Source organism: Myotis brandtii, unplaced genomic scaffold, assembly GCF_000412655.1.
Source record: "Myotis brandtii unplaced genomic scaffold, ASM41265v1 scaffold328, whole genome shotgun sequence".
NCBI classification, from domain to species: domain Eukaryota; kingdom Metazoa; phylum Chordata; class Mammalia; order Chiroptera; family Vespertilionidae; genus Myotis; species Myotis brandtii.
In genome coordinates, this window is record NW_005362626.1 from 229,076 (window position 1) to 245,716 (window position 16,641).

The window sequence follows — 16,641 nt, forward strand, 5'->3', positions numbered from 1 at the left end:
CGCTCTATCCACTGAGCCAAACCGGTTAGGGCATTTATTTATTTTTAAAAAAATATTTTTTATTGATTTCAGAGAGGAAGGGAGAGGGAGAGAGAGATAGAAACATCAACGATGAGAGAGAATCATTGATCAGCTGCCTCCTGCACGCCCCCTACTGGGGATTGAGCCCAGAACCCCGGCATGTGCCCTTGACCGGAATCGAACTGAGGACCCTTCAGTCTGCAGGCCGACACTCTGTCCACTGAGCCAAACCGGCTAGGGCTATGTTCCTTTTATAGAGGAGCAGACTGAGGCACAGATTCAGGTCACACAGTGAGTGAGTGGCAGACTTAGGCACCTGCATGGGCTCTATGATTGCTAGCTTTGTGTTTTCGAGGATGAGGTTTGGGCAGGCCCTTGTCAGCCCTGAAAGGACAGAGTTTGTTGGGGATTAGGGTGACCCAATAAGGGAAGGTTAGGAGAGGACTAGAAAAATCTCCCTCAAGACAAAAGGTATCTTTTATATACCTTTGTTTCTCCCTTGGTTCTTGGCATAGATTCAGTGAATGTTTTGAATGAATGAGTGTTTTGATTCATTTGCTCAGCCGTGAATGACACCAGAAGAGACCTATGAGTAAATGAGGAGTGTATTTATGGGATTCAGGAATGCCTTAGGACTGGAATGAAATGACATAATGTGGAAACACTTTGAAAATATAAAACCTATTAAAATGCAAAGGATTATTCTTGTGCATTTTTTATTACATGTCTGAACACATCTTGCATGCTCCCTCTGCCTTAACTTTTTGTTCACATTACTCTCTCCATCGCAAACACCTTTCCCTTCCTTTAAAAAAATTTATTGATTTTAGAGAGAGAGATTTTCTTTTTAAATTAAATCTTTATTGTTTAAAGTATTACATATGTCCCCTTTTCCCCCCATTGACCCTTTCTAGCCCTCCCGTCCGCCCCAGGCCTTCACCACCCTATTGTCTGTGTCCATGGGTTATGCATATATGCATACAAGTTCTTTGATCTCTTCCCACTAGAGAGAGAGATTTTATTTATTGGTTTCATTTATTGATTTTGTTGGTCTACTCATTAATGCATTCATTGGTTGACTCTTGAATATGTCCCGACTGGGGATCGAATCTACAACCTTGGTGTTTTGGGATGACACTCTAACCAACTGACCTACCTGGCCAGGGCTTTTCCCTTCTCCTTTTTGAACCCTGTTGGAGGACATGATTTCCTTTGATCCCTCCAAGAACTTTGGACTTGCATTACTCTGCTTTGGAGTGTCATTACTTGTTGATTTTTCTTATCTCCAAGCATATGACCTGTTCCACTTTCATTCTTCAGATGCTCCTAATGGCTGTGCCTTTGAGACTCAGCCTTCAGTACATGGTTGTTGAATGAAATGTCATTTAAGAATCAGCACCACTTGGATTGGGATTTCCATTCTCAATGTTGCAAGAAGTTGCTTCCGGGAGTTGTGGCAGCAGTTCTGAAATGAAAAATGAGCTAGACCTACCCCCCCTGCCCCCCATCCTCTGGAAGCAGGAAGAATGTTTATGGAGTCTGCTGGGATTGGGTTCTGGGCACCTGGGGGCCCATGTGATGGCGCAGAGTGTAAATGGTAGTTGGTGGAATCAGCTGAACTTGACCGATAGAGTTCCAGGTCCCCTGCTTCTCCCCAATTTTAAAGGAAAAGAAAAGAAGGATGTGGGGACATTGGAAATCCCAGGGATGATGGAGGCTTTGCATGAACCCCTGGGGATCTGCTACGGAGGTAGCCCTCGAAGCCTCATTCAATAACAGCCAAGGTCAGTGACACTTCCCTCAGCCTGGTTAGAGCTGGCAAAAGGTGGCCGTTTGTGAGGACCACCGACAGAAGAGCTCCTATTCCACTCTAATCTCCAAGCACACACTGGAATTTTTCTCTTTTTTATTGGAGTCATATCCCACACATGTTTAATTTTCTTGAGATGTGCACCTGGCAGATATGAGTCTTGCATTCATCCAGTCTCAGTTCCAGGGCTTGCACAGGATGAGCATCCTGCCTCACTGAATAGGATGCTGTGTTTTCTGTGCAATGTGGCATCTAAACAAGTGACTACTGCCCAGCCAGTGTGGCTCAGTGGTTGAGCATTGACCTATGAACCAGGAGGTCATGGTTTGATTCCATGTCAGGGCACATGCCGGGGTTGTGGGCTTAATCCCCAGTGTGGGACATGCAGGAGGCAGCTGATCAATGATCTCTCATCTTTGATGTTTTTATTTCTCTTCCCCTCTCCCTTCCTCTCTGAAATCAATAAAAATATATTTAAAAAAATAAAATAAACAAGCTACTCCTGCACCGCACAGTATTTTAGATAATATAAGGGAAATTCAAGGGTAACTTTGATTATACACAATTTTTTGCTGGACATGCAGACTTAGAAATAACTTTCAGGTAAGAGGAGACTGGACTCTATAGCATTTTTTTTTTTAACTTTCCAGCTATTTTAAGAATCAATTACACGTATGTGATCTAGGCTCTGAATCGAATAGTGAGTTTATAACAGTTTAAGTGGGAAAATGGATTTCCACCCTTAAATACCTGAATTGGAAACAAACCTTTGAAGCACCTTCTGTCAGTAAAAGACTTGGCAAAGAAATTCATTGTAGATGCTCACATAGGACTGTTCTATTCCAAGCTCTTCAGATTAGTCTGTTTTTAATGTGGTTTTTTTTTTTGATGTTCAAAAAAACAAAGTATGTTTTTCTCAGCACATAAATATTTTATTCTCTTTTCTCTTAGTGATTTACCTTCAAGAAAATTGGGGCTTCAGAAAGTTGGGGACCGCTCTAAACATGGCCAACCTCCTGAAAACAGTGGTGACCAGCTGTTCGTGCCCTTTACTTAGCAACTTGGGGTCCTGTAAGGTTGTGCCTGGGAAGAAGGAGTTTTTACGAACATTTCATACGCATCAGGCACTGTGGTGTAAATCCCCCGCAAAACCAGGTAAGGTCTCACTTCACCGCGTGTGACACGAGCCTTCAAGTCGTAGGAGCACATAGCTCTCCGAGGATGGAAAAAGGCAGACCATGCAGTTTCCAGCCTGGGGCTTGTGGACAGTCAATTTGCATAAAAAGAGCTAATGAGCACTTTTCTTAGGAGAAGTTCCAGGTTGTCAGTACTAATGGAGAAGAAAAGGTAATAGAAAAAAGAAAAAGGGCAAACCAGCGGAATTGAACGCTGGGAAGTACTGTTCACAGTAACCACTTCTCCTAACATCTCTCTCTCTGTCCTGGTCAGTATTGGAGGATTGTACCATATAAGGCGCAGCTGCGCCCAAGAATTAGGAACTAAGTGTATTACTTCATCTGTAGCAGCGCTTCTCCATGTAGTAAATGGCAGCTTCATCTCAGTTGCTCGGGTTAGAAACCTTGGAGTCTCCCTTGGTCCTCCCAGTAGGTGCAGGTCAGCTCTGCCTTATATGGAGAATCTGTCCTCTCCTCACCGCCACCGCTGTTACATTCTGGTCCGAGCCACCATCAGCTGTCACTAGTCTTCTAAATGACCTCTGTGCTTTCTGCCTCTGTCCCCCTACAGTCTGTTCTGTATATGACAGTGACAATACTCTTTTTAAAATGAAAACATATCCCTCTTCTACTCAAAATTTGCCACTAGCTTTCTAGCTCATACAGGGTAAGAGCTGAGGCCTTTTTGTGCTGTACAAAGCCCCTCTTCTGTTCAGGGGTGCAGGCCAGGAGGAGGAAAGGTTAGAAGGGGGCCCTTCGACACTGAGTCAGATAGGTCCCTTTAAGCACCGTACCCCAAGACCTTCCCAGCACTGGCTACTCCTCACTGGCCAGAACAAAGACCAGTGGCCATATGTACTGCAAGGGAGACTTGGGCCTTTCGTCTTGCATCCCAGATGGCGACATTCTCAACCAAAAATGGCATTCTGTCTCTAGGGTGGGGGAACAGAATGGGTATGGGGCGGGGGGCAACCGGAAGTCTTTGCCACGTGGAATAACACCTCTTAAAGTTAGGTTTGTAGGACTGACGTTGTGCATTGACCCCTAAACTCCGGGGCTTTTGGACTTCTCACGTCTGCCTGGAATAGATTGCACAGCCTTTCCTTGTCCTCACACGGAGAGTCACTGTTGGCAGGGTACCTGCCCCTGGGAGTCCTCAACTTTGGCTTCAGATTTTAAAACTGTTTCCTAGAAAGCCAGGTTATCTGGTGCGATACAATCATGTATAAAGTAAAAGTAGATAATTGCACTGCGGACATGACCATTGTCCTTGTGAGTAAATGCACAGGCATCAACAGCTCTGTATTCATGAGACTTTGTTTATTTTTTTTTGTTTTATTTCTGATTCTGGACTATTTCCTGGGTAATTTACTTTTTATCTTTAAAAGATAAGCATTTTATTTTTTTCTTTAATAAAGCCACAATTTCATTATCACATTGAAAAGCATGAAAAGAAATTCCAGTCACCGTTCATATTTTCTCAATTTTTTCACTTTTTTTTCTTAATTTCTTTTCTTTTTTTATAGATGCTTTGTTCAAATAATGAGCCAGACAAGGTCCATATGTTGTATTTCAGTTGCTGTGTCCTTAGGTCTCTTTTGATCTATAGCAGGGGTCCTCAAACTACGGCCCGCGGGCCACATGCAAATACAAATATTGTATTTGTTCCCGTTTTGTTTTTTTACTTCAAAATAAGATATGTGCAGTGCGCATAGGAATTTGTTCATAGTTTTTTTTTAAACTATAGTCCAGCCCTCCAACGGTCTGAGGGACAGTGAACTGGCCCCCTGTTTAAAAAGTTTGAGGACCCCTGATCTATAGTTCCCTTCCTCTCTTTTTCTTTTTCTTTGTTGAAGAATGTAGCTGTTGCTTGTGGAATTTCTCACATTCTAGGTTTGCCTGATGCATTCCCTTGGTGTTATGTAACAAGTTTCTCTGCACCTTGTACTTTCTGTAACATTTAGTTGGCAGAGGCCGGACTAGAGTCAGGTTTGATTTATTGGGCTAGAACACTTCCCAGGTGATGCTGTGTGTCATCTATTACAATATATCAAGAAGGTGAACCCATGAGTTTAGATGATGTCAGTGTGATCCATCTATCATGAACTTCCTGCCTGTTTTTCACTCACATGATGATGGGGTTTAAATCCATGATTTCAGGGGTTTTAAATTGGGGATATTATAGCAGCCATTTGACCGATGAACTAAATCCATGATTTCAGGGGTTTTAAATTGGGGATATTCTATCATTCTATCTTTTTATTTTTTTAAAGGCTGCTGCGCTTTGTACTAGAACCTTTACATATATTTCTCTGTTTTTTAAAAATATGTTTTTATTGATTTTTAGAAAGAGAGGAAGAGAGAGGGATAGAGAGACAAAAACATTGATTGGCTGCCTTTGCATGGCCCTTACCGGGGATTCAGCCCAAAGCTCTGGCATGTGTCCTGGCCAGGAATTGAACTGGTGATCTCTTGGTTCACTGGTCAATGCTTAACCACTGAGCCACGCCGACCAGGCTCTTTCTCTTTTTTTGAAAATCTTATTTATTGATTTTAGAGAGAGAGAGAGGAAGGGAGACAGAGAGAGAAACATCGATTTGTTGTTCCACCCATTCATGCTTTCTGTGGTTGATTCTTGTATGTGTCCTGAAAGGATCAAACCCGCAATCTTGTCACATGGGGATGGTGCTCTAACCAACTGCGCTATCTGGCCAGGGCCTATCATTTTATTGTTGTTTATTAGTTAGAATTTTTCTATGAAGAAAAACGTTCCCTCTATTATTTAGTTACCCCGAGATTGTACTGCAAAGGTGGGATAGTGTTTGATTCTTCCCCATTATTTACTGGTTTTGGTGATAATCAGTTGGTTCTCTTATGTATCTATCCCAGATGTAACAAATGATTACAATCTTCCTGGCTTCCAATAACACAAATTCATCGTCTTACACTTTTGGAAGCCAGAGTCTGAAATGGCCTCACTAGGCTTAAATCAAGGTGTTGGCAGGACTGTGTTCCCTCCGGAGGCTCTGGGGAGAGTCTGTCTTTACCCCTTCTAGTTTCTGGAGAGCGCCCGCATTTCTTAGCTACGGCCACTTCCTCCGTCTTCAAAGCCAGCAGCATAGCATCGTCAGGTTACTCTTTGACTCTCACTCTCGTGCCCCCTTTTTTACATTTAAGGACCCTTGTGATTACATTGGGCCCACCCAGGTAAGCCAGGGTAATCGCCCTACTTCAAGGTCATCTGAGTAGCAGCCTGAATTCCATCTGCAGCCTTAATTCTCCTCCGCCAGGGATTGTGACCATAGTCACAGTTCTGAGGACCAGGACGTGGATTATCTTTGAGGCCATGATTCTGCCTACCACACATTCCTTCCCCCAAAGTAGACCAGTGAAGTTTTTACAAAATATTTATTTTTTTGAGTATCATCATAAACTCCTAGATTTTAATACCCTTAGGTGTATTTTACTATGTTACAATTATTTATTATTCTTTCTGATGCTCAAATTGTGCCCGATTTGGCCTTCTCAGGTTGTTTCCTGAGTCCTTTTGATGTGATTTCAATTGTCTTTGATACCTTCCTTGACTTACGGTAGATAGGGCCTATATAATCCGAGATTGTTAGATACGTGAATAGTAGATCAATCCAAAATATTTGCCAGTTTTGTATTATTTTTATCTCCTTCAAGTAGAGTGTAAGAGCCAACATATAATTTGCCTTGTGTTTACTACCTATTAGTACTGCTTATGCAGTGTGGGATCTCAGACTGTTCAAATGCAATGTTTAGGTTGACATAAGCTCTCTAACATCTCACTAAGTTACTCTGTAGAGGTAATTGGGTTTATTTTTAAATTATATATAATCAGAATTTATGTTGCTAGATTTCCTAAACTTTAGTAAAACTTTATATAGAGGCAAATCCTTCTTATTAAAAAAAAAACCTGTTTATGCCCACTTGTGAGTAAAACAACAGAAGAAACTAACGTACTTTAGCTAAAGCTGGTCTGAGCTGTGTATACATGCTTTAAGGCTGTATTACACAGGCTTTTGGGTTGCAAGGAGCAGAACCGCACCAGGCTATATTTTGTGGAGAGGGCTTACTGTAAGGACTGGGAAGTGTGGGAGCCCAGGCAACCCCTCATCTCCTTCTTGGAGAAGTGGGGTGCTAATCTGGTGGTATTTCATGGTTCTGACTCATCTTCTGTCCTTGCATCTCTACCGCTGTTCCTAGTGCCGTTGCTTGCCCACCTCCCTTCGATTGCCCCACACTGTGCTCACTGGTTGCGGCTGCACTCTTCTGCCCTCTGTGTCCTTTCTGAGGGTCTCCCCTTCAGCTTCCTGAGAGAGAACCTGTTTGGGTTGGTGGTCACTGGCCAACATAGAGTGTGGCAAAGCTCCTGTGTAAGTCATCTCAGAGGCTTCTGGGTTTTCTCCTGTCTGACTCTTATCTTTGGCCCGGCTGCTGGTCCCCAGTCTAATGAGTTGTGGCTGAGAATGTCAGGTCTCAAGATACAGAACCTAGAAATCTGTGAGATTGTTACCTGTGGCCACATCGCCAGGAAGGTGACTTTGGGTGTCTAGTAGGGGGTGGTCCTTCAAAACAGCTCATGACTCCTCAGCCTTCCGTAAAAGTAAGGACAAGGAGACGGTAAACCCAAGAGGGTTAATTTGAAGAGTGGAGTTAGCATGTTGAGTGGTCTAAGCTAGTCATGTGTCTTGAAGAGAGCCATTTGGTTAAATAAAATATCTAGAGTTTTCAGGAGAGTGAGCCTAAAAACTTACCTATCAAAAAAAAAAAGATCAAAGAGTTAAGATTCTGAATCAGGAACATCGTTTTGAACAGTGACTTGTATGTACAGTCTACTTTGAACAGTTTGCCCATATCCATTTTCTGAACTCTGTTATTGAAACATTGTTTACCAGATGTTCTTTTTTTATTTTTATTTTTATTTTGGCTTTGTTTGTAGGAATTCCATATAAGCAACTGACTGTTGGAATCCCCAAGGAAATTTTCCAAAATGAGAAGCGAGTGGCATTGTCTCCTGCAGGCGTTCAGGCCTTGGTCAAGCAGGGCTTCAATGTTGTCGTGGAATCGGGCGCTGGCGAGGCGTCCAAGTTCTCAGATGATCACTACAGAGCAGCAGGTGCTCAGATCCAAGGAACAAAGGAAGTGCTGGCCTCGGATTTGGTGGTCAAAGTAATTATCCTCCAACCCCCGCCCCCCCGCCCCGTTATGGCATGCGGACTTTTCAAACTCTTTGCATGGAAAAATTAACTGTCTCTGTCCATTGTTAGAGCTTTCCATATTTCAAACGATGCCTTTTTTTCAAAGAAATGATTGTATGTCATGAATATTCATGTTCAGGCCATGTGATCAGGCCATGAAAAGAGAAAAAACGATCTTCCGTTGTACATGGCTAGGTAGGGACATTTGCACCCCAGGGTTCATACATGTCCCAAATGTGCACAGGTGAGCATCTAACTGCTACTGAAATAGAAGGAAGTCGTGGAGCTCCTCCTGGGACTGAATGTGCAGTGATCTTGGGAGGGAACAGTGTTTTATCTGACGTCAGTGCTATTTTTAGAAAGGGCAGGATTGTCCTGGAGAAAGCAGCATGTGGCTAGGGACATTTGCACCCCAGGGTTCATACATGTCCCAAATGTGCACAGGTGAGCATCTAACTGCTACTGAAATAGAAGGAAGTCGTGGAGCTCCTCCTGGGACTGAATGTGCAGTGATCTTGGGAAGGAACAGTGTTTTATCTGACGTCAGTGCTATTTTTAGAAAGGGCAGGATTGTCCTGGAGAAAGCAGCATGGGGCCGAGTGGCGAGTAGCCCATCTACTTTAATAGAAAAGCTCTCGGATGTAATAGAAATGGATTGAACTTGAGCAATAAATCTCATATAGGGAAAGGCAGAGAGGCTGTGTTATGAGTTTAGCAGGGATAGATTACTAGAGTTGAACATTAACTTAAATTCCTAAGCCTTTCTGCAACCAAGGCATGCAGGGAAGTATGGGTTATATGAGCATGATTATCAGGTTAAAATAAGCTCCTCACTTTCAAGATCAGCTTTTTTTTTCTCCTGTTAATTTCTCAGCAATCAATCACACACACACACTTCTTTTTTTTTTTTTTTTACATAAACTCCACTCTCTTGATAGGGTCTTAAGTAGTGGTTCTTGCAGAAGACACAAAAGTGTGTGTGTGTGTTTTTTTTCTATAGAAAATGAGAAGTAAAACGTATGACATGGAGCTAAATTGTAATTTCCCTAAAGCTTTTATAGGTGTGCAGATACTTGGTGATAAAACTTGGTAGAGTAAAGAAGCTTAGGAAAAATAGAAAAATCACGGTAACCCATCCAATGTGTATTTTAGGGATGGTAACGTTTTGAGATGTCTCACACAAAAGGCTCCATGTGGCGCACATGCGTTTTGGAAATGCTGTGTTCCTTTTAGGGATTTGTAATGTGTGAGCATGGTGAAGGCACTGGGGATCTTGTGATATGGAAACACTATCCTTGCACTAATAAACTGCTTGACCTGGGTGCTTCTCTTTTGATCAAGCTTGCTAATATCCCGAGGAACCAGTGGTCTGAAAGTACATTCAAAGAAACATTCCATTGGCTTCACTTGGATGCCGACAGTCTCAGCCCAGCACTCGATAGGGGCCAGTAGAATTAATGCAAAATCGTCCCCTAATTTTTATTAAATCTATATGATAGATTCTCACTGAGGAGAGACAGACCTTGTCAGAGAGTCTTAGTTAAAGTCCAGAACCCGAAATCATATGCATCCAAGATCAACAACCGAAATGGGAATAACAGACAAAGGGGTCTCATAGGTCAATTGAGACAAAATGCTGTGAAATGAAAATATTGACCCAGTATTGGTGGGTGTATTTCCTTTTAACACTTACTCCCAGCGCTGTTTTCTCTATGTTTACCTGCCTGAAAGCGCTGCTGTGGACTGGGAGCTAAACATTCATTGAAGATTGATTTTAAACTTGGATATAAAACACATGTAAAATTCCATTGGAAATTCCATTTTACAAGTGTTTTGAAAAAATGATTTTAAACTTGGATATAAAACACATGTAAAATTCCATTGGAAATTCCATTTTACAAGTGTTTTGAAAAAATGATTTTAAACTTGGATATAAAACACATGTAAAATTCCATTGGAAATTCCATTTTACATGTGTTTTATATCCAAGTTTAAAATCATTTTTTCAAAACACTTGTAAAATGGAATTTAAAAAATTTGGCTTTAAAACGTGGACATTTGGAACCTGCAGGCATGTGGAGTGTGCATTCATTGACGGATTTGATACTTCTTAACAGAACAGACTTTATTGTAGCTTTTTGCTTCAACCCAGTTCAGCAAGGCTACCCCTTTGATTACATTCATCTATAAATATTCACCTGCGATTTTAAGGCGACATAAATCTATCCATACAGCCAGGAGATTTTAGTTTATAATGTTCTTAACTTCTCAACACCCCAAATGTTTGTGTTTGTCAAAATCAGCAAGAATTGCGTCTTTGAATACACAGCCCAAACTTCCTGTTTATTCGAATGTCTCAATTGTGTCAGAGTGACAGGTTTTGGGAGGACAGGATGGTTGTAGAACCTGCATATTTTGCCACTGCTCCATAGCTCATTGTCAGACCTGTCGAGGCACTGTTTTTAGTCGCATGTGCTCTTTCCTCAGTTCAAGGTAGATGTCATAGATCTCCTTACCTTGCGCAGGAGTATTATTTCAAACCTGGCACGTTATTTAAATTGTCTTCTTTACTTAAAAGTATGATAAAATTTTTAGTCGCATGTGCTCTTTCCTCAGTCCAGGGGAGATGTCATAGATCTCCTTACCTTGCGCAGGAATGTAGTCAGACATTTATTGCTGAAAGATCACTCCTGGAGTATTATTTCAATCCTGGCACATTATTTAAATTGTCTTCTTTACTTAAAAGTATGATAAAGGTATTTGCATTTTTAATCGGTGATTTGGCTTTTTTCTCAGGTGCGGGCCCCCATGCTTAATCCAACATTAGATATTCATGAAGCTGACCTTTTAAAGACTTCGGGAACACTGATTAGCTTCATTTATCCAGCCCAAAATCCAGACTTGCTAGATAAACTTTCCAAAAGGCAAACTACAGTTTTGGCGATGGACCAGGTTCCAAGAGTCACGATTGCTCAGGGATATGACGCGCTGAGCTCCATGGCCAACATTGCCGGGTAGGTTCCCTTCTGTTTCAGCTGCACAGCAGAACGGCGGTGTCACAGAACGTGCTCATTGTAGCTCTTCTCTCTTGGGTGACTTTACTCGTGAGGATTGTTGGAGAGCACAGCCTTTGAGAGTGTACTTCAGTTATTTTTAAGGCTTTAAAAATAAATATATATCTTTAATTGGTTTCAGAGAGGAAGGGAGAGGGAGAGAGAGATAGAAACATCAATGATGAGAGAGGATTATTGATCGGCTGCCTCCTGCACGCCCCACACTGGGGATTGAGCCTGCAATCTGGGCATATGCCCTGACTGGGAATCAAACCGTGATCTCCTGGTTCATAGGTTGATATTCACCCGCTGAGCCATGCTGGCTGGGCAAGAGTCTTTTTATTGTTTCCCAGTCATCAGATAGGAAATGGTTCTTCATACTGTACTCTGTTGTACTCTCCTTTGTAATCCTCCTGGGTAGGAGGCAAGTAGTATTTTCTTGCAGCATAGGAAATGACTGTCAGATTATTTGTATGAAGAATTGACTGCATTTCATATATGTGTGTATACATGCATATATTAGGTTGAAATTACTCTTTTTTTCCAGCTTTACTGAGATATAATTGACACATAACATTGCATAAGTTTAAGGTATAAACATAATGACTTGATACATATATACTGTGAAATGATTACCACAATCAGCTTAGTTAACATAAATTGCTGTTTTATAGGTCAAAAGTGGTTGGATATTGACAGTTTCATGTTTCAATCTAATATATACACATTAGCAGATTCACCATTTTAATTAGGTTTTACTTCCATAAATTCATAAAATACTAGTATTTAATGAATAGAGAAAATGTCTGCACTTGAAGAAGTTCCATCTGGTGTCAAAACCTGTGTTGCTAACTGAAGGCTAACTGTGTCCTCTAACCTCTGAGGCAAAGAGGGCAATGAACTTCCTCTGCTGGGAGCACTGATGCATGTGCACCTGTTGCCAGCAGTGCCGTGTGAAGGATCCCAGGGCCCATCCGGCCCAGAGGACTGGCTGTTTGCTCAGTCACGCCTGCCCCAGGGGAGGGACAGGAATAGCTCCCCAAGGGCGGCGTGTTGCTCACTTGGCTGGAGAGGGTGAAAAGTCTGGAAGTCAGATGCTGCTTATGAAATCAGCTCAGCTAAGAAACGAGTTGAATTAGATTTTAAGCATGAAAACTATTAGTAGTGACAATTTGCTAATATGAATGAGGCACCAACAAATGAAAATGTTTTAAAAAAACAGTGCCTAAAAAAAAAGAATAACCTGAATAAATTCTGACAGATGAGCTGAAAGTCGTCTTAGGTTTTATATCTTAGGTGTAGCATATCAAATATGCCACAGATTCTACTTTGGGTTCCAACCGTTCACTGTGGATGTAAATGAGATGCAATAAATAAAAATGACAAGGTAAAAACACATGTTGTTGTCCTTCATGTAATATGGCAAATGGATTTTTAAAGACATTCTTGTGTGTGATATCAATGATATACCAAGGAACACAATAAATTTTTGTTATATTTATTTAGTTTGTAGAAGAGTTTTGTTATGCAATGAGGGACTTAAATGTTTTATAGAAAATGTACAATGTAAACTTTTAAAAATTAGGTTTTTATTTTTTATTTTTTTAGAGAGAGAGGAAGGGAAAAAAAAAGAAAGAGAGAGGAAGGGAGAGGAATAGAGATAGAAACATCGATGAGAGGGACATCATCAATCAGCTGCCTCCTGCATGCCCCCTACTGGGGATCAAGCTCACAACCTGGGCATGTGCCCTGACTGGGAATTGAACCGTTGACCTCTTGGTTCCTGGGTTGACCTCAACCACTGAGCCACACCAACCAGGCTACAATGTAAACTTTTAAGGGTGCTGTTGACTTTGTCATATGAAATGTACATTTGAGAAAGGTCTTTATCAAAACCAGTAGCTTTAGATCAGTGGATTTTAGCTGCAGAATCTTTTGAGCAAATGAAATATTATGAGGCAATAGAAGCAATTCCACTAAGAGCAGAGTGGCCCGAGATGAATTGAGGGATGAGGGGGGTCCAGAACATGTCTGTTCTCTATCCCACCCACTGTGGGCTGGCTGCAATTTAAGTCTATGGGGACCCATGGAACACAATTTAAAGAATCACTATGTCCTGAGTTGATACATACAAAGAGTATAGTTTGAGATGAATCATCTAGTATACTTACCATACAACATGTGATAAGTCATTTTCTGTCTAAATCACATATGGTACACATACACACACACACACGGTTGGTTATACTACACTGAAGACACATTTCTTTCAGTGCATTGATGTTCATTCTGAGTTTTATTATTTGCATCAAAAACCGGCCCACTTTTAACATTTTTTTTCTACCATCAACATTTTCTTGTACATTTCTGTGTAATCAGCTTCATTTTTGTTATTTTTTTTCAGTATAGCAATGGAATATTTTAAAATATAAATTCCAAAATTAAATTCGTGCAATGGTCTTTGAATCTCTATCATGTTTGCTCTTTGAAAATTTCCATCACTTGGATTCAGAAATAGATGAACACATCATGTAATCTCTAAAACATTATTTCCTGCTTTTAATGTAATTTAACCTAAAATAGTGCATGCTTTTGCACCAATTATTATGTCAAGTATTTTATAAAGATATTATTAAGGAAAGGTTTTATTGTCAGCTAGCGGGTGGAGTTTATCATTAAGCAGTTGTATAACAGTAAGATAGTGTATTTATTACCGAGTGAGATGGTGCAAAAGTGTAAAATGGCATGAAGATGAAATTAGTGTTATGTGATAAAAATATCCTCTTAAATAAAAGATGTTATAATTTACTAGTTCTTGTTGCATAGCGTATTTCTTTTTTTTAAAAAATATATTTTATTGATTTTTTACAGAGAGGAAGGGAGAGGGATAGAGTTATAAACATCGATGAGAGAGAAACATCGATCAGCTGCCTCCTGCACACTCCCCACTAGGTATGTGCCCGCAACCAAGGTACATGCCCTTGACCGGAATCCAACCTGGGACCCTTGAGTCCGCAGGCCGACGTTCTATCCATGTTTCAATCTAATATATACACATTAGCAGATTCACCATTTTAATTAGGTTTTACTTCCATAAATTCATAAAATACTAGTATTGAATGAATAGGGAAAATGTCTGCACTTGAAGAAGTTCCATCTGGTGTCAAAACCTGTGTTGCTAACTGAAGGCTAACTGTGTCCTCTAACCTCTGAGGCAAAGAGGGCAATGAACTTCCTCTGCTGGGAGCACTGATGCATGTGCACCTGTTGCCAGCAGTGCCGTGTGAAGGATCCCAGGGCCCATCCGGCCCAGAGGACTGGCTGTTTGCTCAGTCACGCCTGCCCCAGGGGAGGGACAGGAATAGCTCCCTGAGGGCGGCGTGTTGCTCACTTGGCTGGAGAGGGTGAAAAGTCTGGAAGTCAGATGCTGCTTATGAAATCAGCTCAGCTAAGAAACGAGTTGAATTAGATTTTAAGCATGAAAACTATTAGTAGTGACAATTTGCTAATATGAATGAGGCACCAACAAATGAAAATGTTTTAAAAAAACAGTGCCTAAAAAAAAAGAATAACCTGAATAAATTCTGACAGATGAGCTGAAAGTCGTCTTAGGTTTTATATCTTAGGTGTAGCATATCAAATATGCCACAGATTGTACTTTGGGTTCCAACCGTTCACTGTGGATGTAAATGAGATGCAATAAATAAAAATGACAAGGTAAAAACACATGTTGTTGTCCTTCATGTAATATGGCAAATGGATTTTTAAAGACATTCTTGTGTGTGATATAAATGATATTCCAAGGAACACAATATATTTTTGTTATATTTATTTAGTTTGTAGAAGAGTTATGTTATGCAATGAGGGACTTAAATGTTTTATAGAAAATGTACAATGTAAACTTTTAAAAATTAGGTTTTTATTTTTTATTTTTTTAGAGAGAGAGGAAGGGAAAAAAAAAGAAAGAGAGAGGAAGGGAGAGGAATAGAGATAGAAACATCGATGAGAGGGACATCATCAATCAGCTGCCTCCTGCCTCCTGGGGATCAAGCCCACAACCTGGGCATGTGCCCTGACTGGGAATTGAACTGTTGACCTCTTGGTTCCTGGGTTGACCTCAACCACTGAGCCACACCAACCAGGCTACAATGCAAACTGTTAAGGGTGCTGTTGATTTTGTCATATGAAATGTACATTTGAGAAAGGTCTTTATCAAAACCAGTAGCTTTAGATCAGTGGATTTTAGCTGCAGAATCTTTTGAGCAAATGAAATATTATGAGGCAATAGAAGCAATTCCACTAAGAGCAGAGTGGCCCGAGATGAATTGAGGGGTGAGGGGGATCCAGAACATGTCTGTTCTCCATCCCACCCACTGTGGGCTGGCTGCAATTTAAGCCTATGGGGACCCATGGAACACAATTTAAAGAATCACTATGTCCTGAGTTGATACATGCAAAGGGTATAGTTTGAGATGAATCATCTAGTATACTTACCATACAACATGTGATAAGTCATTTTCTGTCTAAATCACATATGGTACACATACACACACACACACGGTTGGTTATACTACACTGAAGACACATTTCTTTCAGTGCATTGATGTTCATTCTGAGTTTTATTATTTGCATCAAAAACCGGCCCACTTTTAACATTTTTTTTCTACCATCAACATTTTCTTGTACATTTCTGTGTAATCAGCTTCATTTTTGTTATTTTTTTTCAGTATAGCAATGGAATATTTTAAAATATAAATTCCAAAATTAAATTCGTGCAATGGTCTTTGAATCTCAATCATGTTTGCTCTTTGAAAATTTCCATCACTTGGATTCAGAAATAGATGAAGAACACATCAAATCTCTAAAACATTATTTCCTGCTTTTAATGTAATTTAACCTAAAATAGTGCATGCTTTTGCACCAATTATTATGTCAACAAGTTTATAAAGATATTATTAAGGAAAGGTTTTATTGTCAGCTAGAGGGTGGAGTTTATCATTAAGCAGTTGTATAACAGTAAGATAGTGTATTTATTACCGAGTGAGATGGTGCAAAAGTGTAAAATGGCATGAAGATGAAATTAGTGTTATGTGATAAAAATATCCTCTTAAATAAAAGATGTTATAATTTACTAGTTCTTGTTGCATAGCGTATTTCTTTTTTTTAAAAAATATATTTTATTGATTTTTTACAGAGAGGAAGGGAGAGGGATAGAGTTATAAACATCGATGAGAGAGGAACATCGATCAGCTGCCTCCTGCACACCCCCCACTGGGGATGTGCCCGCAACAAAGGTACATGCCCTTGACCAGAATCGAACCTGGGACCCTTAAGTCCGCAGGCCGACACTCTATCCA

At 40.5% G+C, this 16,641-nt stretch overlaps 1 protein-coding gene across 1 annotated transcript in view; it reads left to right on the forward strand.

The window, feature by feature from the left end:
* The window catches only part of NNT (nicotinamide nucleotide transhydrogenase), a 92,991-nt gene that overhangs the window by 3,628 nt on the left and 72,722 nt on the right, over positions 1 to 16,641 (forward strand). The window contains exons 2-4 of the mRNA XM_005871035.2: positions 2,783 to 2,986; positions 7,973 to 8,202; positions 11,028 to 11,245. Coding sequence (XP_005871097.1) covers positions 2,836 to 2,986; positions 7,973 to 8,202; positions 11,028 to 11,245 — 599 coding nt within the window. The 5' untranslated portion in view covers positions 2,783 to 2,835. The remainder of the gene's footprint in view (positions 1 to 2,782; positions 2,987 to 7,972; positions 8,203 to 11,027; positions 11,246 to 16,641) is intronic.